The sequence below is a fragment of the Linepithema humile genome, chromosome 6 (genome assembly GCF_040581485.1).
Source record: "Linepithema humile isolate Giens D197 chromosome 6, Lhum_UNIL_v1.0, whole genome shotgun sequence".
NCBI classification, from domain to species: Eukaryota; Metazoa; Arthropoda; class Insecta; order Hymenoptera; family Formicidae; genus Linepithema; species Linepithema humile.
In genome coordinates this window covers 28,132,622-28,153,227 of record NC_090133.1, presented here as the reverse complement: position 1 = coordinate 28,153,227, position 20,606 = coordinate 28,132,622, and the positions used below count along the sequence as shown (strand labels likewise).

The following is a 20,606-nucleotide window of genomic DNA, read 5'->3' as shown; positions in this document are numbered from 1 at the left end:
GCATGACATGATTCTTGTAGATTAGACCCATATAGATCTCGAACTGCTTATGAGAAATAACAAATTCGGAATAAATACATATAAAATTTCCATTTCTAACTTTTTTTTTATTACCTGACATTTGTCCGATATTTTCAACAGCAATCGTTTGCCATTCATTATTATTTAAAAGAGTTGAGGCTTCTCTGATGTTCATATTTCACAATATTTGCTGAAATAATACAAAGATCACTGAGAAATTAAATTATATAAATGTGGTCTAAAAAATATATATATATTATATATTTATTGTTTATTATATTATTATTGTATATTATATTACTAATTATATATTATATTATTATTATATTAATAATATTTTATTATTTGGATTTGATTATTTGTATTAGCGCTCTTTTAGATGATAATTTTTACCTGACTCTGCCATAATCAATCCCGTGATTCAAGAGAATCACGCTTTTATAATATCGACGTTTCGGACAAGTCGCTGATGGATAAATGTCATATTTCTTTCCGAGATTCGGAACGATCATCTCCAATTTTTTAATTATTTGTAACCAGGCCGCTGTGCAATTTGTATCGTGCATACATGATTCTGTAATTTGTTATGATCTGCTACGTGCAATGAAATTAATGCGATTCAAAAAGCAAAAATATTTTACACAAATATTATTAATATATTATCGATTTTACGATTTTTGAAATTAATGTTCAAAGATTTTATTTTACATTTTTGACATTTATTGGGTATAAATTTATTCAGATAACCTATTTACGAATTGTTATTTAGGTTGTAACATTTAAAATCTTTCGAATTAAAAATATGTAATACATAAAATATACATACTTATAAAATTTAAAATAACGTGAAGAGTGAAAGATATGCTCAAGGACTATAGATATTATCCGGGACGAAAATTTTTGTCGCTCCAAGATTCGATAAATCGAATAATCATGCAGCGCTACGACGCGGCGTCGGGCATGCGCATGCGAGTGGCTTGCCGAGTGGTGACGAATGAAGCGTCGGTGGCTCGGTGCGACGTACGGCGGCGAAGAGGCGAGGTGACGAAGGTGCGGCGAGGCGAGGCGAGAACAGCCGAAATGGAGGAGAACCAAACATCGGAAAGTGTCGCCGTGCTACCGGACATGTCCGAACCGTTGACGAGCGAGACCGAGGAGGCGGCCACGCTGACGAGCGAACACGAGGCGCATCCCGTGGCGGTTACAGCGAGCGTCACTGCGGTACCGGGTGTATCAGGTGTGCCTGGAGTCGGTGTGCCGGTTTCTCTACCTGTTGGCGTAGCGAACATCATCGGCGTAGCGAACACCAATGGCACGACCTTCAACGTCATCACCTCGGATCAGCTGCAGGTGCGTTCGTAGGGCTGCGATAAATATACACGGGCGCGCGCGAGAAAGACGTTCTTAACGATCCTTTAGAAGAAAATTTCGTGAACAATCGGTGGCGTGTTTTTCCTCCTTTATGCGATCCATCATTCGCGATGACGCGTAGGAGTGCGCCTGTCCAATGCGAGATGACAATGTAAAAACACGTGTCCTTTCGTCCACGTTACGCACTCGTTCGATTTGTCGCGGATAAATTTTAATCTTGATGATTAAACCGTGATGCAACTTCAATATGTAACATGAATCTGTATATATTCTCGTGTGAGATCTAATTTCTTATATTTACTCGCTTATTACTTCATTTTATTAATCATACAATGCTTTTATGCTATGAATTTGGCTTCACTGTGAGCACAATTTTTTTCTAGGTCAAGAAACACATTCTTTTACAAGTAAAAGAGCATGTCAGTTTGAGATCAATATTAGAGACAGGTTAAATATAGGTTAAATGTAATATATATCTACACTGAGAAGTAATTTAAACCATAATAATTTTAATTTAAACCATATTAGCAGCTGTCGGGGTCGGGGCAGTTCAAACAGATGCTATGCGTCGACAATGGATTCATTTGTGAACCGCGTCACGAAAAAGAAGATCCTCTGCGTTGGAATGGTGAGCTGAAGACAACCCACATAGTAATACAGAATAGTGCAGATGAAGCGGAACCAGAGCACATACACGTGTCCACACCTACCTCTCAGCCAATATACAGTTGGTCTGAGTCAGCAAATTTAGCAGTTCTGCCGGTCAGATGTAAGAATACGAATGCGGAATTGCATAAGAGCAGATTTGGATCAGGTGGCAGGGGACGATGTATCAAACTTGGGTCAGATTGGTACACGCCCAGCGAATTTGAGGCCCTTTGCGGACGGGCGTCTAGCAAAGACTGGAAACGGAGTATTCGATTCGGCGGGAGAAGTCTGCAAACCCTCATCGACGAACAGATCTTAAAGCCTCATGCCACATCCTGCACGTGTGCGGCGTGTTGCGATGATGATAGCGCAGTAAGTAGATTATTATTGATAACAAAATATACTGTTTAAATACAATCTCTTCTAAAGGCTAATGATTATTGGAAAACTAAATTCTTAATGGTATAATCAAAATTTTTTAAATGTAATATTTGTCAATTTCTATAATAATTTCTTTATTTTGATGGAATGTTTTAAACACAAATTACAATCAATTTTTTACTTTCAAAGCAGACTAAATAAAAGAGAGTAGTTTTGTTTTTATTATGTACACGATAAATGTAAAACGATAGCGAAATCATGTGATACTATGACTACAACGTAGCGTGCAAATAATTTTACTTTTTGGACATATAGAAATTTTAAGTCAATTCCACTTCTAAGTTTATAACTGTATGATGCTGTTGACTTGCTCAGACGGGACCTGTACGACTGTTCACCCCGTACAAGCGTCGAAGAAGAACCAGGGATCCATCTGAGGGAGAACCTGCCACGCGCAAACACAAACTCGAGAATTCACGCGACGGCAGTAACAATGAAGAGAGCGGCGACGAGATTGTCGTGCCGGACAAGGAAGTCTGGCCGCAGTTTGTCTCCACAGATGGACTGGTCGTGCATCAACCCCAGGAACAGGACACGGTCGTGCAGAACGTGCATCAAACGGAGAATGGCCAAGGCGACGATATCTTCAAAAAATTGGAAGATATGTCGAGCAAAATGATAAAGCTTGCTTACGAATTTAAACGTACTTTAGAAGAGACGAAGGAGTTGAGCAGGCAGCAAAGACGAGAGCAGGCGTTAGTCGCGCAGCTCGGAGGACGAGGGGACGTTATTGAAACTGTTGGATTACAACCGACATCTGATACACATAATAAAAAGGTGAAAGAGTGCTGCAGAAAGATATACATATAGAGACATTTGCTTTTATTTTTTGTTCCATATTTTCTTACCAGTGCAATTAAATATCCTAGTTTTTTATTTGCAAGGATAAGATTTTTTGCTTCCTTTTTTTATAGCAATTTTTAACTATAGCGTTTGAAATTATTTCCGTATACAAAAATATTGAAAAATTGTAATAGAAAAGTTATTTAGCGTTATGAAGCGTTTTTCTGATAATTTGGAAAAAATGTATCCCATATTCGTAATTAATATTAATAGTAATAATAATGAATTTCAGTGTGCCAATTGCAATCGGGAAGCATTCGCGGAATGCTCTTTATGCAGACGCACACCCTACTGTTCCACATTTTGTCAACGCAAGGATTGGGGTAGCCACCAGATGGAATGTGTGAGGGGTGCGGCTGAGACCGTGATGCTTATAGTAGAGAGTAGCAACGGGGACACGAGCGCCCTCCCAACGACTACAACGGACCAATAGCTAGTGTTTCTCACGCCGATTCAGCAAAAGCATACAGAAAATGAAGAATCTGACGTGGAAGTATCAAAATTCAAGAAAGAGACGAAGACTTGAAGCGAAGTTACACAAGAATTAAAATAATGTATATAAATGTGTGTGCGTGTGTGTGGTAGAAAAATATTTTGTACGTGTGTGTGTATATATATATATATATATACACACATGTTACAAATAGCGTTTTTGAATGAATGGATTTTGATCGACTCAAGGAACTTGAATTCATAATAAAATAAGGATTAATTGATCCGCGATTAATTAAAATTTATTTATTCGAAAACGCTAATATACAAAGCGCATCAAATACAAATATCTCGTGATACCAGCTAACATTAGATTGCTGTCAAAAACAGATGTTACGGGAGACATAGAATAGTTTATATGTATATAGGCTTCAAGCAAAGAACATGAGTTGATGCAAATCTCTACAATTTTTATAGTTCAATCTATCTTTAAAATCGTATTTAGTATTAATTATATAGAATACAAGATCAAGCTATGGAAACCGGTGTAGAAGTCGATTTGTGTCAACCTGTACTCTTTACTGAAAAGCAATTAGCATTAGATTACATTGAGTTCTCGTGAGTTTTACCGCAAGATTTATCAATTTAACATATATACAAACTATGTATGTATGTTGAATTGATATCTTGCAACTTGTAAAACTCACGAGGCTCAATATTCTTTGAAAAAAAAAACAAAACAAAAAAACAAAAAAAATTGTCAAGATGTGTAAAGCACTGTAATAACAAAATAGCACTGCGGCATAAAGATATTATCATATGTACATATATATCACTTTATAAACAAATATCCGATTTTATAGATTAATTATTTACATATGCGAGAATATTTGCAATCTTAAATGAATTATTTTCAAATGTGTAAACGACAAATGACCAAAGGCGGCAATCTCTGAAATTCTGCAAAAAATATGTAGTTTCACATGAAGAAGTTCACATGTCGAATACATCCTCGAATGTATCATTCATTGCAAATTATATATGTATTATATCATCTTTTTTAGTACACACATACACACATTCACACACACACACACACACACACATTTTATTTAAAAACTTTTAATGTTTGTTAATGTTTAGTACAAATATCAGATAGATATTAATAACAGGGTGTCTACTAAGGAAAATGAGAAAAGCTTGAAAGACTCGCATGATCTTTTTTTCTACTTAGAGAAATCAGAAAATTTTACCGATTAAAGGAATTTTTCTTCTAATTCTTCGTGATAATTTGCTTTTATTTAAAAATTCTAATGGATTTATCTCTATCTTTTCTTTTTAGTATTCTTTTAAATGTAATATTCGAAATGGCACTTAATTTTTTTCTATAAATTAATTAAACGGACAGAAAATTCTAAGAAGCTCACACTCATATATGCATGACACATACATAATAAGAAAATTTATCAAATATTTGTATATTTAAAAATCTATTATATCTTACCTTTCGATGATTACTAAAAAAGGAAGTTGATCTTTTCCTAGAGCCAAGTAGACACCTTAAATCTAGGTATCGTAAAACATTTATATAGGTGTGCAGCGAATGATATGACTGCAATGCGTATAAGACCCTTGTATCATAAATGTGCGAAGCTTCGTGTTCAATTTAACTTTATACTTTATAAAAAAATTTTCATAATGTCAAGAATATACAGTTTATATGCAATTTCTTCGAAATGTCTAGGCAATATTGAAAAAAAATCTGTAAAATCTCAATTGATGATGTAATTGATGAAGTTATAAGTTTTTTATATAACATTTATCGATTTCTGAAATAATTTCTTTACAGAAATTTTTATTTTCGCATAACATTTTAAAAGAATTGTAATCGCCCTTTTTACGTTCAATTCAAGCTCGATAAAAAAAAAAGCAGTTTTGTCTTCACTATGTACACGATAAATGTGAAATTATAGTAAACTAATGTGATACTGTAAATAAAAACATAGTGTGCGAACAACTTTGCTTTTTAAACGTGTGGAAATTTTATACAAGTTTCGTTTTTAACACATACGCGTAATGTAACAGCCATGTCCTCCTAGTGTGGCTTTAGCTCTTCATCGTGTAGTATTAATTGTACTAATGAAGTGTAATAGCGGTAAGTATGATAAGTAGTTAAAATACATTCGTGAAAAATAACTTCACCGATTAATTATATATTGATGTAGATTTATAGAGAAAAATTATATTTTACAAAGCGTTAAAAACTGTTAAAATACAATCAATAATTCCCATAATGTTTCAATCTGTATAGCAAAGCGGTGCCCGTTCTGTTCGCTATGCTGAGATAACCGCTGGCCGGAGAATAACTGATCATTTGCGGCATACCTATGTTGGTTTGAAACGCTGGAAAGTTCGAGAAGACGGTGAACGAGGGTATGTGCAGCATCTTGAACGCGTTGTGCTTCTCGACCGATGCCGCGCTTAATATTTCTGAAGTCGGATTGAACTTCAGGCTCGTAACGCTGGTCACGAGATTCATTACTATCTTGACAGGTGTGGGACTGCGCTCCTCCCACACCTTCTTCGTATCGTAGATATTAACCACACCTTGCGCGCTACCCGTAGCCACGAACTGACCGCTCGGTGATACGGCAAGTGATGCGCAAGACAGGCAACCGTCGTCTATCGCACGATTGATACACGTGCGAGTATTTACGTCCCACACGTACATTTCGCTGCCGTCTGCGTGAAAAAACGGTTTAAAATTTTTTAAACATCTTGTCAGAAGGTGAAAGCTGAAGCAAAAATCGTAAGAGCCTACTTACCGCCGTGCGTGACAAGTGTTCTACTATCCGGCGTGAATGCTAGTGCTCTACATTTCGAGTTCATCTTGAACGTATGAATCAGTTCTTTTGTACAACTGTGCAACAGATGTATCTGTCCCATTCTTCCACATAACGCTATAAATTTGCCATCAGGAGACACTTCGTAACGCTGGAAACATCAAAAACATTTATATTACGGTATCAATCGAGTTGTACAATTACTTCTGATGCAACACTTGTAATCTCACAAACCTTCATATTTGTAATCCCACGCGGCAGAGGTAATTTGTACGTCTTGTCGTTCATCAAGTCATAAGTGTGACAATATGGATAATATTCGGAACCGAGCAAGACCTCTGTTCCCTCCTTCATAAACGTTGCGTTGCTAATTGGAAACTTTTTAAACAGCATACTGTGTAATTTCTCATTAGTGTGACCATTGACCTACAAAGCAGAAACAATTAAAGAACAATGAATGATGTATATAAATAAAAGAAAACCAAATTAATAATTTTTTATAATTTCTTTCAAAGCTACTGAAAGAATCACAAATAGTTCATCAAATATTAACAAAAATCATCAGTTTTGGTTGAAATAATTTATCGAAATACCTGAAATAATGATAGAATGCCTGCTGTACCAGCAACCAGAGCCACTGTAGATGTTGGATGGAATTCCACACTTGTAATAATCGGTCCTTCTGTGTGAGTGCTTTTGTTCAAAGCCTTGAGTGCTTTAATATCAATAAGATTTTTCGGCAAATTTTTGACTTTCGATGTTTCTAAGTGACAACTATGCTGAAGAAAAAAATAAAGATAATAATAGACAATACAAAAAGATAATAAAGTTTAATTCAGAGATCTCTAAAAGTATTCTACAATACCAAAATACCTTCAAAATATCATTATCTAAGTCAGCGTCAGCTTCATCCTTTGTTTCAAGTTCAGCCCACTTTGGTGCACCCGATAACAATTTATGTCTGTTCTCCAGATACGTCTTATAATATTTTTCTGGTCTCTTACATGGCAGTCTACGATTTTGTGCTCTCAGAGCTGTATTCACCCTGTTATAAAATACAATGCAAATTTATATTGTTTGTACAAAAACGTAAAACATTAAACAATTATCTTTTTTAAAAGAATTAATTTATTCTTTTATGTACATACGTATAATTGTAATCATCATCGTCTTTCCACGCTGCTTTCTTTTTCTCAGATTTGACACTTTCGTCCTCGCTTCCACTTGCAGCATCACAATCTGATTTATCCTGACTCGAATCTCGATTTGAGTCATCACCTACTATCTCTTCATTGTCAATATCAACAGATTTATCTGCTGCTCTCGTCGTAGGTTCATCTTGTAAATTGTTGATGATATCGCTGGGATCGCCGAAAATAATTTTCTCCAGTCTGTAAATTGAATATTCGTGTAATAAAAAGTGTGAAAACAATTGCACTTATCTTATTTTTGCATCTTATACCTAGCTTCCTCGTCAGGATCGTATTCATTCTTTCGTTTTTTCCTCAGCGGAACTAAGAATTTCTGATTGTACAACACCTTCGGACGCGAATGTTTCTTGATTCTTTTCTTATCACTACTCGTCTTACGAGTAAAATCTTTTTTCCGCGTAGTTTTTTTATCCATGTTGTTTTGCTGAATAGATTGAAATCTAAACAAAACTATATAATTTTGCTAAACCTTAGTAATTTTATGTATTCCCATAACCTATTAGCATGTTTTTCTCACGCGGCTACACCAGCGCCACATTTCAGATGCAAGAAGTAAGCAGCATGAATGGAGGGGATACCGCACGCATGCGCAAACCAGAAACACTCCATTTTAGCCGGGATTTAATGTTTCAAATCAACATAGGTATGTCGCAAATGATTAGTTATTCTTCCGCCAGCGGTTATCTCAGTATAGCGAACAGAACAGGTTCCGCTTTACAGATTAAAACATTATGGGAATTATTGATTGTATTTTAACAGTCTTTCAGCGCTTTGTAAAATATAATTTCTCTGTATAAACCTACATCAATATATAATTAATCGATGAAGTTACTTTTCACGAATGCATTTTAACTACTTATCGTACTTACCGCTATTACACTTCATTAGTACAATTAATACTACACAATGAAGAGCTAAAGCCACTCTAGGAGGATCGGGCTGTTACATTACACATACGAAAACGAAATTATACAGTTTCCACACGTTTAAAAAGCAAAGTTGTTCGCACACTACGTTTTTATTTACAGTATCACATTAGTTTGCTATAATTTCACATCTATCGTGTGAAGACGAAACCTTTTTACGATTACAATAGAATCAAACAAAGTAAAATCAAAATTTGAATGAGATCTGTCAAAAAAAAACACATCGCGATCAACCGGTGAATCGCGATCGACTGCTTGGACATCCCTGAAATAGAACATATTTATAATACTCATTCACATCATTTTTTATACATCCTCCCGTAGTTTTCGCCGTTTTCGCAATCGGATGACCGCATGCGTGATCGATTTAATGCGCATGTGTACGTACATCCGCAGTGGTACAATATCGGAGTCGCGCGTGCGGCGCCGCGGCCAGGCGTATCGCAGTGCAGTCGGGTGCAAGGTGCGATCGAGTTAGTATGCATGCTTGGTCCGACTCGAGCGTGGTTGCGACTTACTGCTGAAGATACGGGCAGTACGAGGCTCGCTACCCGCCCGCGATGGAGCTGCGCGAGGTAAACCGCGCGTATGGCACCGCGGAAGAGACGATGGAGCTCTTGCCGCAGCACGACAGCGGAGCAGAGTACGAGAGCTACTTCGTCGAATACGCGATGCAGAAGGAGATGATCAATCGTAACCGATGCCCCGCGAGTCGACGATTGCTCAGCCAGGCTGCTCATTTGGAACACAATTTTTCCAATAGCAATCACCTCAAGGTTGGTCCCCGACAGCTGTGACAATCGAATCATTCCTAGATGCATCTCATCCAGAATTTAATCATGCTGAGTTCGTGTAAAGAAGAATCATAAGACTTCGAATGTAAGATTTAAGGGTCTAAGCGAAGAATCCTAATATTTGAACGACGTTATAATTAAAAGTCGCGAATTAGACAGCAGTGCTAAGCGTGTATCTTTTTGAAATGAGAAAACTACCTTGGAAAAAAGAGACTCAAAGATTTTTCTTTTTTTTTTCTTTTCCTTTAAAAATTCACGAGTCTCATAATAATTTATATTTATATCGAGATGTTAATCTGCACAGCATCAGTTATTTTTTTTAAATAGTCTCAGCACTGCCCGAAATCATTGCGTTACGTATTATACAAAAATGCTTACAATTTGATGCGATTATCTATTTTGTTGATCAGCATATTTCAGATCTGCATCTTTTTTATCGCATTGCGTGATTTTATGCGCACTCTTTAATTCATTATTTCGTTTCCATAGTTGTACGTAATTCATGAATATTCATTACTATTGATTAGTTGCTATCACACAATTGTGAAAGCGCTTAAAACCAGCACTATTTCTCAGGTATACAGTATACTTTTGAAGCTTTTTTTAAACCAATTAAAATTTATTATTTTTTATACTTTTTTAAAATAAATTTTAATTATTTATTCGCGGAGCAAAAGATACCTTTTGCCGAGTTTCAAATTTTTATATATGTATTTCCGAAACAATTGTACATAAAAAAAATATGTGTAAAAGTTTCTTAGCGAGTCGGTAAATATTAATTTCTTGCAGGATTCACCATGTGCCGGAATCAACATGATTCACACCTCGAGCGAGAACTGGCCGCCGTCCAGGAAACGCGAGGAGGCGACAGCTTTAGAAAATCTCAGGAAGAGGGTAGAACAAAGTAAATTATACAAGGCGGATCGAATAATCGAGTCAGTCGTACCCACTTCGTCCTCACTAAACTACGAACAAACTCAACAACAGCTGGACAATCGGCCGAAACTTTTAAAAAAGGTAAATGGCAGTTCATATTGCGATGTTAGCGTCTGAATATGGAACTGCCACTGTGCTACTACATCAATCAAAGTACTAATCGCAAACTAATCGTAATTGTGTAAAGGGAGGGTCCCAGATGTACACACAGAATTTAATGCACACAGCGGTGTGAACGAGACGGATACAGTGTAAGTCGGACACACATCCAAAATTGGACACAGGAAGAAACAGACACACGAGGGAGCGGATACACGTAGGCGGCGAACAGGATGCGGGAAGAAAACGGGCGCCGAGGGATACATGTAGGTTAGAAACAATCTGAATTGTCCAATTTTCCACACGAAGCGGGATTCCGTCCCGCCGTCGACCGACGCTTTAAGCGGCGAAAACGAGGTCTATAATTGTATATTATTTCACACGGTTTGCTACTTATATGCAAAGCAGGATATTAATATTGCGCCCGTTTGCCAACCTCTATGTATCCGATTCCTTCTGTGTCCTGTTTCTTCCTCTGTTTGCAGCCTTTCTGTGTCCGTTTCTTCTTGTGCCCGTCTCGTTGCTGTGTCCATTAAATTCTGTATGTATCTGGACCTCACTCTTATCGTTAAACGAACCAGATATATTTTCAGTTCATAATAGATCATTTTCATTATGTCCTTGTCTTTCTCAGTGTATGTGTGTAATTGTATTTTTTTTTTTTCCTTTAATGAAATCGAAGTGAAAAATGTGAAAGAGCACGCGCGCAAAGTATTTGGGTCGATATCTTACATTCAGGACTGGCGCGTATGTCGGTTCCTATTCAGGCCTTGGCACTAAATTCAGTTAAGAACCTACATTATTGATCTTTTTCGTTTTTTAGACCTTTGCTAGTTCGCGCAAATTTATATGTATTTCGATATGTTTACAATCAATTTATAACGTGCGCGTATCGCAGCGTTTTCGAAATGTTAAAGAACAATTGAAAAGTGTACAGTGAATAATTTCAAGTCAAATTAGGCAAGTCTGAGAAGGCGAAAGCAACCAAGGATCTTAAAAACGAAACATGAGGACGAAATATATACATCGCGTACAGCATATCATGTAGAAGTTATATCGAATCTTATGTCGAATAAAGTGGTGCACCGTTGAATTTTCTTGCAGATACTCAGCAACCGACCGATGAGTATCACGCACGATAGAAGCGAGCTGGAAACTGACTGGCGCGATAGCGAATTTATCACCGAATGCCTTTGCTGGCACAACGTTTATCGACAGCGGCATAACGCGTCTCCGTTGACCATGTCGCCTCAGGTGATTATTGAAAGCGAATAGAAAGATGGTAACTTTGTGACGACGAGTATCTCAACGACGCTTGTATCTTACAGTTGTGTGAATACGCCCAGTCGTGGGCAAATCATCTAGCACACACGAATACGTTCTATTATAGAAACGATCGGAACGTAGGTCACAATCTTTACTGTCGTCCCGGCGGCGGTGTTCCTGGCGACGTCACGGGACAAGAAGTCGCGTCCTACTGGTACTCTGCCGTGAGGCAGTACGATTTCCTTAAAGAACCGGATATTCTCCACGCCAATGTAAACGCAGGTAAAAAAAAAAAAAAAAGTAGCATTAGATTTAGAGATGAACGTTGTTCGTAGACTAAGCTTCGGTCCTGAAGCTGTTCTTTTCTATAATCCACACTTTCGTTCTGATCTTATTTTATACGTACAAGCTGTAAAATTTATATATGAATCGAATATTCTCGTGAATTCACACAAGTCTAGAGAAAAGTGTACTTAATTTTTGTATTGTTTGATTTCAAGTCCACCGCTACGAACTAGAGTGGCGTATATATTATCGTAATCGTGGAAAAAGATTTGTAGTTCTAGAAATAAAAAATTGAGCTGGAGAAAGTAAAATCTCGCCGACTCCGGAGTCCCTTTAACACGGAGAAACCTCTTCCTAGGTCATTTCACGCAGCTGATATGGGCGAGCAGCCGTTTTTTCGGGGTCGGCAAGGCGCGCAGCAGAAGCGGCAAGGTGATCGTGGTAGCGAATTACGAGCCGGTGGGTAACGTGTCCGGTCTGTTTCAAAACAACGTGTTGCCGCCGTTGCCGGAGAATGTGAACGTAGTGCTATCGCCGCCATCCGTGCGAGTGCAGCGAACAGCGAACTGCGAGCTGCTGAGGTCGACGCCGTTGCCGGCACCGTTGTCGGACACCGCGTCGACCGGCAGCGACACCATGTCCGTCAGCTCCGGCCAATAATACCACGGCCGTGCGAAATGCGTTCTCTGCATCTGCACGCGATGGGCCGAGCGCTGAAGAAGAAGAAGAAGAAGAAGAAGAAGAAGTTCATTTTCTAGAACTTTCGTTCGCCAGCTCTTTACACGCTGCGAATCGAAACACTCCGGGCATGTGAAACGCGATGGCTGATGTCTCTGTTGGAAATGAGTTCAGGAACTGATATTGCTCATTGCATAACGCAAAACACTTCGCAAATGTTCTACGAATCTTTCGCGAACGTTGACTCAACGACGACGTTTCTTCAGGAGTTTCAAAATTTAAAAAAGGTTTCAATTTGTTGACGCACACTTCAAATAAGATTAGACGTCCGATGCTTCTACACAATGAACTTCCTGTCCCCCGTCGATAAATTTGAGCTTTCGCTAAAGTTGACCGCGTTATGCACTTACGAACTAAAGTTTCTTTCGCTTACTATGATCTCTTCGATTAGTAGTAATAAACTATTGAGCACGTGAGAAGTGAGTGAAGTCCAGATGCACACATAATTTAACGGACACAGTATAAGTCGGACATATCCTAAAACGGACACTTTCGTTCAAACCGCTGTATCCATTAAATTCTATGTGCAAGCAAAAGCTGCAAGAGAACATTTAACAAATAGATAGATAGAGATTATACACGCGCAACTATTGTTGCACAACATAGCGTAATGCAATTGTCTTTTTGACTCCAATCGCGATGAAAATGAATTAAACAAACCCGATAACGCGAAATTTCTTTTCAACAATATAGTATATATTATATTAATAATTCTTTATATAAAAATTATTATATTTTATGATAAAAAATATATCAACGAGCTTAAATTTGATAAGAAATTAATCAATTATTAAGGAATGTTGTGTTGCTATCTTTGCTTCAATTGTACAATCATTGATCGATCTATTGAGAAATTTTCTACAAAAATATCGGTCACCGAGTTTTACTGTCTTTAATCACTATTTGCAATAACAATGATAATCAAAGGTACACTGAGCTTCACCGACAATTGTAGCTGATACGAATAGTAGAGATTCGAGGAGTATTATCTGCGATGTATAGTTACAAACAGTGGCGGAACTCTTCACTCTTTTCCAAGTCCCACGTGACATGATATTAAAAAAATGTTGCACTAAACGTAAAAAACAGAATGCTTAAAAAAAAATTAAAATAAGCGAAATTAAAGAAATAAAGAAATGGAGATATTGAGTTGTCCGGAAGGTTCGTGTAGTTTTTTTTTTTTTAGATATGTCTCGATATCGTACTTTGCAAATAACTATTTTTATACACGCAATAAAAGACAGCTCTATTGCCGTCTTTAATTTGTTTCGACAAATTTATTTCTATTTCTTTTGTACAAAGATAAAAAACAAAAACTTGATTTGCATCATTTGATACTTTTTTTATTCCTGGAAAAGGAAAAATGTTACCAAACGAGTTAATTGCGATAAAAAAAATATGTTCCGTGTAAACTGAAAGAACTATTCAGAAGTGATTAGCCAAGTTTAAGATCAGAAATATTAAATGTGAAAAATACTCGGATCGACTATCGATGGCGATCATTTATAGTTGTGTTCAATGAAAACTCATAGTAAAAGTTTGTTGCATTGTAAAAGTTAGCTTTAAATTTATCAGAAAGAACCGTTCGTTTAATGAAATTGGGATATATAAATCGCACGAAAAGCTCGCATAAACTTTCCGGATAACAAACTTTCTCTGAAAATAAAAATGTTATAATATTATTATAATAAGGCTACTTAATGTTCGAATAGTATAAAATTGTTGCTCTCTTTCGACTTAAAACTGTTTGCTTACAAGTGTTCTTTTTTTTCTACATGTATAGATTGCGGGCCAAATTGTTAGAGAACTGCGTCATTGTTTGTAATTGACAATAGAGGCTGAAAAGTGAGATGGAAAATAGTATATTTTCGATCTGAGAAAGAGTTGAAAAACTACCACAAACATCGCATTTAGTTTGAATAATTCTTCCGAGTTCATTCGCTGTGCATTTACTCGTCGCACGATACCAAGTGCAAAGTGAAAACTGAAGCTGTGCAGAACACCAAAAAGCTCTGTACGCCTATTTTGTATATTTTAGTATCAAACACTCGCTTAAAGATCTCGTATTTAAATATAGTACGTAAGATATAGCCGTATGATATAAGCTCGAGAGGAGCCTAGTTGACAAATTGCGTCAAACAAAGAGATATAATATTTTGCACATACCTCTTTCCGTCCTGTTATATTAAAAAAAAATGGTTTGCGGAGCGTTAAATTTTCTTAGTGCTTTTAGTATTGATGAACGTTCCTACCGAATGACAAAAACTAGTATATTCCCCAATGATTTGTTCGGGAAGATAATCGAATTCAAAGTAAAAAAAAAAAAAAAAAAAAAATTCTCTCAAATGAGATTACAATCAAAGCATGTTGTTGCGATTCACTCTAAGCTGTTCAGAAAAATTTATTAAATGTTAATCTTGAAACGATCAAAGCTTGCGTGATTTAATGGCAAATAAAATTAAAAAGAAAGAGAACGAATTGAATAGAATCAATGCGATCTAGTTTCGTACTTTAAACTTTAAGATTAAAATTGAAGTTAGAAACGAAAAAAAAAAAAAAAACCTTTTTAGATCTGTATTCACATCCTACATTTAGGCGCTAAATATGTCAGATGTGAATATAAACTTTAGTAATTTGGCGTTGTGCTCTTTAAAAAAATTTATTAAAAAATGAATAAAAACTAAAAATTTATTTATTTTAAAACGAGAATGAAGCTACATAGACTTAATTGTAAGACAGATTATATTTCAGAAATTTTTGTTGAAATATGAGAAGAAAAAGTTAGTGTTAAATAAATCAATTGTTACGAAGAGTTTCAAATTAATTTACCTTTAATGTCGAAAAAAAAAGTATCACATTCTGTTCTAATTTTGTCTCTCAAAAGTTGTTAAATATAAATCATCTAGATGGTTCATTCGACAAATGCGATACATATACGCGTGTAGAAATTTTCAAGAGTAATTCAAATATATACATACGAAATTCAATGATTCAAAGATATGTTGGCATGCGCTTCGTAATGTCACAGTAAGTTATAAAAAATTAATACCGCATGCTAGTCATCCAAATTTATGTCGGCCTGTCGAAATAATCGGCAATATCGCTCTCAAATACTTTCGAGCTTCCAAAAGGTTCATTTTTAAAAACCGCGAAAATTGAGCCAGAGCTGTTGATCATCGTCGATACGTTGTCGATACTTTCAATTAATATTAGCGTATTTCGCCAATAAGTATAAATAGAAGGTAGTGAGCGAGGAGAAGGCACATAGAAAAACGTGCGAACGTTAAATATAGCTAACATATATTTTCCGTCAAATATCGTATTTTGCTAATAATATTACATGATATAATAATTAAAAAATATACTGTACTTTGCGACATTACACATTTTGGTACTATAAGTAAAATATAGTAATATTAATAACACTCGTAACAATGAAGTTGCTTTTAGCAACCAGCTGCTATATTAACCTTTTCTACCAGGTTATGAAAAGTTTTACAAAATATAGTGCAAATATATATACGCTCGTTACGCATTAAACGGGGGTACGCCGTTGTCCATTCAATCTCTCTCTCTCTCTTTCTTTCTTTCTCACCCCATCTCTCTCTCTCCCCCCCTCCCTCCTCTCTCTTTCTCTCTGTATGTCTCTTTTTTCTTTTTACTAGATATATATTTTTTTTTCTAAGCTATATTTGATCAACGTCAAGTTTTAATATAATTTTTAATACATTTATAAATGCTCCTGTTTTTCAAAATAATTAATGACTATTAATAATGCTATTTACTTCAACCGACTTAATGATCGAAATTAAAGCTCTACAATTATGGATGATGGTATCTCGCTCATGCATTAATTGTACAACCAGTATATTGCTTAAGAGCGGGAATTCGTTGTAATTACGAACAAAATTCGTCGCACGGCAGCGCGTAACGAACTGCTCAGCGTTATCACTATTGTATCTAAGTGGACAAATGGCAAGGCCAGAATAATGGATTTTACGAAGTATATTTGATACGCATTTCTACTTTTAATGGCAACGAAAAGCGATTGCTAAAGTATCGAAAATTAGTCACAGAGCTTTTCTAACAAAAAAAGCTGGATACTTTATTTATGTAGAAACAAAAATAAAGCACTAGTCATTGTTTTTTTTTTTTTTTTTTTTTTTTTTTTGTTAAATAAATCCTCGATCGTACAAATAATGAGGAATATAAATGTTTGTCATTACAGAAAGAAATCACAAACGCAAAACAAATATAATTTCTTGTTTCTCCAACGGAACTCAATATACAAACTCGAGAGCGTGTGAAAATATAAGTGCGAATGATTTCTCGTGCAAGCAATGTTAGTATTTCTCAAGTTGCATTCTGCGCTCTCTCCATTCTCCATCTTCGATCCCCCATTTATCGGAAGATAAGTTGTACAATATTCATAAACTTTAAAAGGAGAAATGTAAAAAGTAAATCACATTCGTAAAAATAATACTAGAAGCATACTTAAGAGTTTTCAAAAATACCATCGAAGAACCTCAAAAAAGTGCGCACAATAATTTAATTTATCTTGACGTAACACAAAACATTGGACGGCGAGGAATGCAAGCAAATGTTGCATAATTTTAATAAATTCACCTAGGCATTGAATGGAAAGTGAATACTTCACACACACACACACACTAGCCGGTGTCTTACTGTCTTGCATTGCGCAAGATCAAATGCTCCCCACTGTTTGTACAGTTATTATGTAAGTTGTTTCTTAAATCCTAATATTGCTACGCTTCGTTTCTCATATCAGATCACTAAGCTCTCTCTGAATATGTAACTTCGATTTTAATTTTGCAAATTTGTTTAAAAGAAAATCATACAAACAATGAATACATCCGACAAGCATCTTAAGTGTCTTTACTTCTTACATTAGTGATGTTTCTTGCGTGGACAGATCTAAAACGAACAAAAGAAAATTCTTCCAGTATTATATTGTGATATAAATATAATGTTAATAAAGCGGGATGATTCTTAAAGTCTTTAACAGTAGCAAAAAAACTAAATTTGATTTCTTGTCACGTCTAAATTTAATAAGATATCAATGTGTTACGTAAGATTTTAGACTTTCTTCGCGAAAATGGGACTAGTGGGACGAATACAGATATATCAAAATAGAAGTTTTTTTATTTGAATTGTTTATATTGTATCTCTCTGCAAAATATCTTCATAAAATAAAGCCGTTGTTTAAATTCTGAGAAATAGTGCCTTTATGAAAGTTTCTATAGAACGTCAGAGTTCAATTGAGTTTTTCTGATGAAAGTCCAAACCATTTTGCATAAAGTTCAAACTTTATACAAAATGGAACCTCAATCCGAGAGCTAAACTAGTGTCGTTTGTATTTCTGGAACGCATTATATAAATATAAATCTATCGCTATTCGTACTTTTTTCCTTTTTACGCACGCAACGCACGCACGCACCGTCTCTCTCTCTTCTCTCCTTTTTTTCATTTTCTATTTTACCTTTCAGTTACGTTCACTATTTTTTTTTTCGTATTCTGTTAAGTGCATAATGGCATAAGTATGCAAATCGTGTGTAATTATACAATTTAAATATGTATCAGAATCTTTCGCGTCTGAGATAAATATAAAACTAATGCGTACACGACAATTATGCTGCCCGGCCTACTGTTCTCCTCTCTATGTACACTCGCGAAACGATTCGCAACCCCTCGACGAACTTAGCAGTCCTCGCGAGCTTTATTCTATACCACACTGATCGCGATAGATTACTTTATAAAAAGATTACGTTGGTCCGGAAATAATCAAGAGTATAGAATACGTGGAATATGAGAACAGTCGGACAGAGCTTTCTTCTTCTCGCCGTAAATAACAAATACAATCCGTAAACGTTATCGTTATGTTATTAATGGTCCTTCTTCGCAGAACACACGACGATTTTTGGTCAAAGAGCTATACAAAATTTTGTTTGTACTTTGACGCTGTGTGAAGAATCATCAGCTAATTCAATTCATCTTAAATGCAAAAAAAATTCTCATTATTTATCAGGTATCATAAAAAAATTAATAAAATTATCGCATGTAAAACTACAGATACAGGTGAGCATAGTTCTCTCTTTCTCTCTCTCTCTCTCTCTCTCTCTGTATGTCTGCCTTTATGCGACAGAAAACACATGATAAGGTATCTATAATGCTCGGGGAAAAAAAGGTACAAGACATTTTAAGGTGGTTCGAGCGTGACAGTGTTGGCTAAAAATAATGCTTTTGAGAAGACAGCAGGATAAGAAATTCTCATTTATACACACGAAACTTTTAGCTATAATCGCCCAAAATGCCATAGTCTGATATGTGTATTAAACTATACACTGTGCATTATCGTAAATGTGACAACAGTGTGTTGATTATAATTTATGAAATTCTAATCTGTATTATGATCGTATATTCTGTTCGTAATTGTGATATAAAATACGTCGACGAGAGTGAGAAAACACGGAAAGTAGATTAAAAAGTGCGCATTCACATTAACCGTAACGTCACAATAATGCAGTGTTGTCACAATGTTATATCAGTGCTTCATCATTAAGTAATGTAATAAAAATCTTCAAATTTCAAACTTTAATTTCTCAATAATTAACAACGATCGTAATTTTTTTCTAAAAGCTTTATTATGAATTTACTTATTAACTAGGTTTTTTTATCGAAATCGTAAAAATAGTTTTTTTTTATTACAACACATAATTAAATATAACATCGACTTTTCACATGAGACGATGTGTAAAAGTTTCTTACTTTGAGGTCAAATATCTTAGCAATTAATGAGTCAATATTGTTGAAATTGCGAGATTATATTTACGAAGTCTCTGAGTACGAATGGCATAAATTTGAATAATTTCTTAAGAAAATTAAGTAACGCTCGCACCACCTTAAGCATTATATACGTAAATTTTCAACAGATAAAAAGCAAATACAAATAAATTTCACATATAAATCTATCTCTGTATATTTTCTGCTAATAATAAAAATAGCCTTTCTCGATCAAATAACTATTATTCTTTTAAATTTTTTGAAAGTTGAATTATATTTATAGACATTACTATTTTCTTATTTTTTATATGTATAAACTTAATGATGATTAGGCAATACTATTTAGTGAAGTTAATCACGATGCTTTATATATATGCTAGATGATATAAATTTTAGAAACATTATACGTCTTTATCTTGTATACTAACATCCCTTCGATTACGCCTTTCATAAATGTGATTTTCCTTCAAGCATTTTAGATATCTCGGAAAACATTTCAATTATCTTAAATCACTAAAGCCTGAAAATAAGGAAAATGCAACATTCAAGTTCTATTACTATTGGTGTTATTATTGCCGCTGATATTGTTGATATTATTGTTGTTATTGTTAGAATTGAGCGGGCTGCTAATGTTGTCGATCTCGCGCTGAGCGCGTGAAATCTTTACCTTGTCCCGCGGCGTGCCGTCCTCGCCGGTTTCCATCGCAAACATCTTCATCTTCTCCTTGAAGCTGAGTTTCTCTGGCACCGCGCCGATTTGTAAATTTTGCTGCTTCTGTTTCTCCGCCAATCGTTTTTGCCTTGGATCCCTGAACACGCGCATTATTCAATATATCGCGATAAAAAAATCGATATTCGTTCGGTGAAAAAGGACTACACACACTTGGGTGGATCAAGAAGGGTTTTTTTCCCGTTCCAAGTGTATGCGATCCCGTTAACCTCAAAATTTTA

General features: G+C 35.6%; 4 protein-coding genes across 12 annotated transcripts in view; 2 read left to right on the top strand and 2 right to left on the bottom strand.

Annotated features, from left to right (window-relative positions):
- Positions 1–887: 887 nt before the first annotated feature.
- Positions 888–5,773, top strand: LOC105671409 (deformed epidermal autoregulatory factor 1). Of its 2 annotated transcripts, none has more exons than XM_012365557.2 (4): positions 888–1,371; positions 1,924–2,412; positions 2,797–3,258; positions 3,557–5,773. In XM_012365557.2, the coding sequence occupies exons 1-4, from the start codon at positions 955–957 to the stop codon at positions 3,755–3,757; spliced, it is 1,569 nt and encodes a 522-aa protein (XP_012220980.1). In that variant the 5' UTR covers positions 888–954; the 3' UTR covers positions 3,758–5,773. The 2 variants fall into 2 exon arrangements, with proteins under 2 accessions (XP_012220980.1, XP_012220979.1); XM_012365556.2 differs by having other exon boundaries at positions 1,921–2,412.
- Positions 5,774–5,961: 188 nt separating this feature from the next.
- wcd (U3 small nucleolar RNA-associated protein 18 homolog wicked) lies at positions 5,962–8,363 on the bottom strand. Its single transcript, XM_012365742.2, has 7 exons — positions 8,062–8,363; positions 7,748–7,990; positions 7,473–7,644; positions 7,193–7,378; positions 6,834–7,025; positions 6,582–6,750; positions 5,962–6,498 (listed from the first exon to the last, which is right to left on the bottom strand). Exons 1-7 carry the CDS (start codon positions 8,223–8,225, stop codon positions 6,035–6,037), a joined length of 1,590 nt encoding a protein of 529 aa, XP_012221165.1. The 5' UTR covers positions 8,226–8,363; the 3' UTR covers positions 5,962–6,034.
- Positions 8,364–8,798: 435 nt separating this feature from the next.
- LOC105671206 (uncharacterized) lies at positions 8,799–17,035 on the top strand. Of its 2 annotated transcripts, XM_067356841.1 has the most exons (6): positions 8,799–9,512; positions 10,320–10,547; positions 10,694–10,717; positions 11,670–11,819; positions 11,894–12,113; positions 12,475–17,035. In XM_067356841.1, the coding sequence occupies exons 1-6, from the start codon at positions 9,297–9,299 to the stop codon at positions 12,774–12,776; spliced, it is 1,140 nt and encodes a 379-aa protein (XP_067212942.1). In that variant the 5' UTR covers positions 8,799–9,296; the 3' UTR covers positions 12,777–17,035. The 2 variants fall into 2 exon arrangements, with proteins under 2 accessions (XP_067212942.1, XP_012220589.1); XM_012365166.2 differs by lacking the exon at positions 10,694–10,717 and having other exon boundaries at positions 8,800–9,512.
- The window catches only part of cno (adherens junction formation factor afadin), a 35,553-nt gene continuing 31,084 nt past the window's right edge, over positions 16,138–20,606 (bottom strand). For all 7 annotated transcript variants that reach the window (XM_012365345.2, XM_067356769.1, XM_012365343.2 and 4 more), the window contains one exon: positions 16,138–20,464. In XM_012365345.2, coding sequence (XP_012220768.1) covers positions 20,200–20,464 — 265 coding nt within the window. In that variant the 3' untranslated portion in view covers positions 16,138–20,199. The remainder of the gene's footprint in view (positions 20,465–20,606) is intronic.

Excerpts from the sequence above, each read along its gene's own strand:
- LOC105671206 (XM_067356841.1), top strand. The coding sequence starts at position 9,297 with ATGGAGCTGCGCGAGGTAAACCGCGCGTATGGCACCGCGGAAGAGACG. Across the intron at positions 9,513-10,319 it reads CCAATAGCAATCACCTCAAG|GATTCACCATGTGCCGGAAT; the intron begins GTTGGTCCCCGA and ends AATTTCTTGCAG. Across the intron at positions 10,718-11,669 it reads GTGAACGAGACGGATACAGT|ATACTCAGCAACCGACCGAT; the intron begins GTAAGTCGGACA and ends ATTTTCTTGCAG.
- LOC105671409 (XM_012365556.2), top strand. The coding sequence starts at position 955 with ATGCAGCGCTACGACGCGGCGTCGGGCATGCGCATGCGAGTGGCTTGC. Across the intron at positions 1,372-1,920 it reads TCACCTCGGATCAGCTGCAG|CAGCTGTCGGGGTCGGGGCA; the intron begins GTGCGTTCGTAG and ends AAACCATATTAG. Across the intron at positions 3,259-3,556 it reads CTGATACACATAATAAAAAG|TGTGCCAATTGCAATCGGGA; the intron begins GTGAAAGAGTGC and ends AATGAATTTCAG.
- wcd (XM_012365742.2), bottom strand. The coding sequence starts at position 8,225 with ATGGATAAAAAAACTACGCGGAAAAAAGATTTTACTCGTAAGACGAGT. Across the intron at positions 6,751-6,833 it reads GTGGGATTACAAATATGAAG|CGTTACGAAGTGTCTCCTGA; the intron begins GTTTGTGAGATT and ends TGATGTTTCCAG. Across the intron at positions 6,499-6,581 it reads AACACTTGTCACGCACGGCG|ACGGCAGCGAAATGTACGTG; the intron begins GTAAGTAGGCTC and ends TTTTTCACGCAG.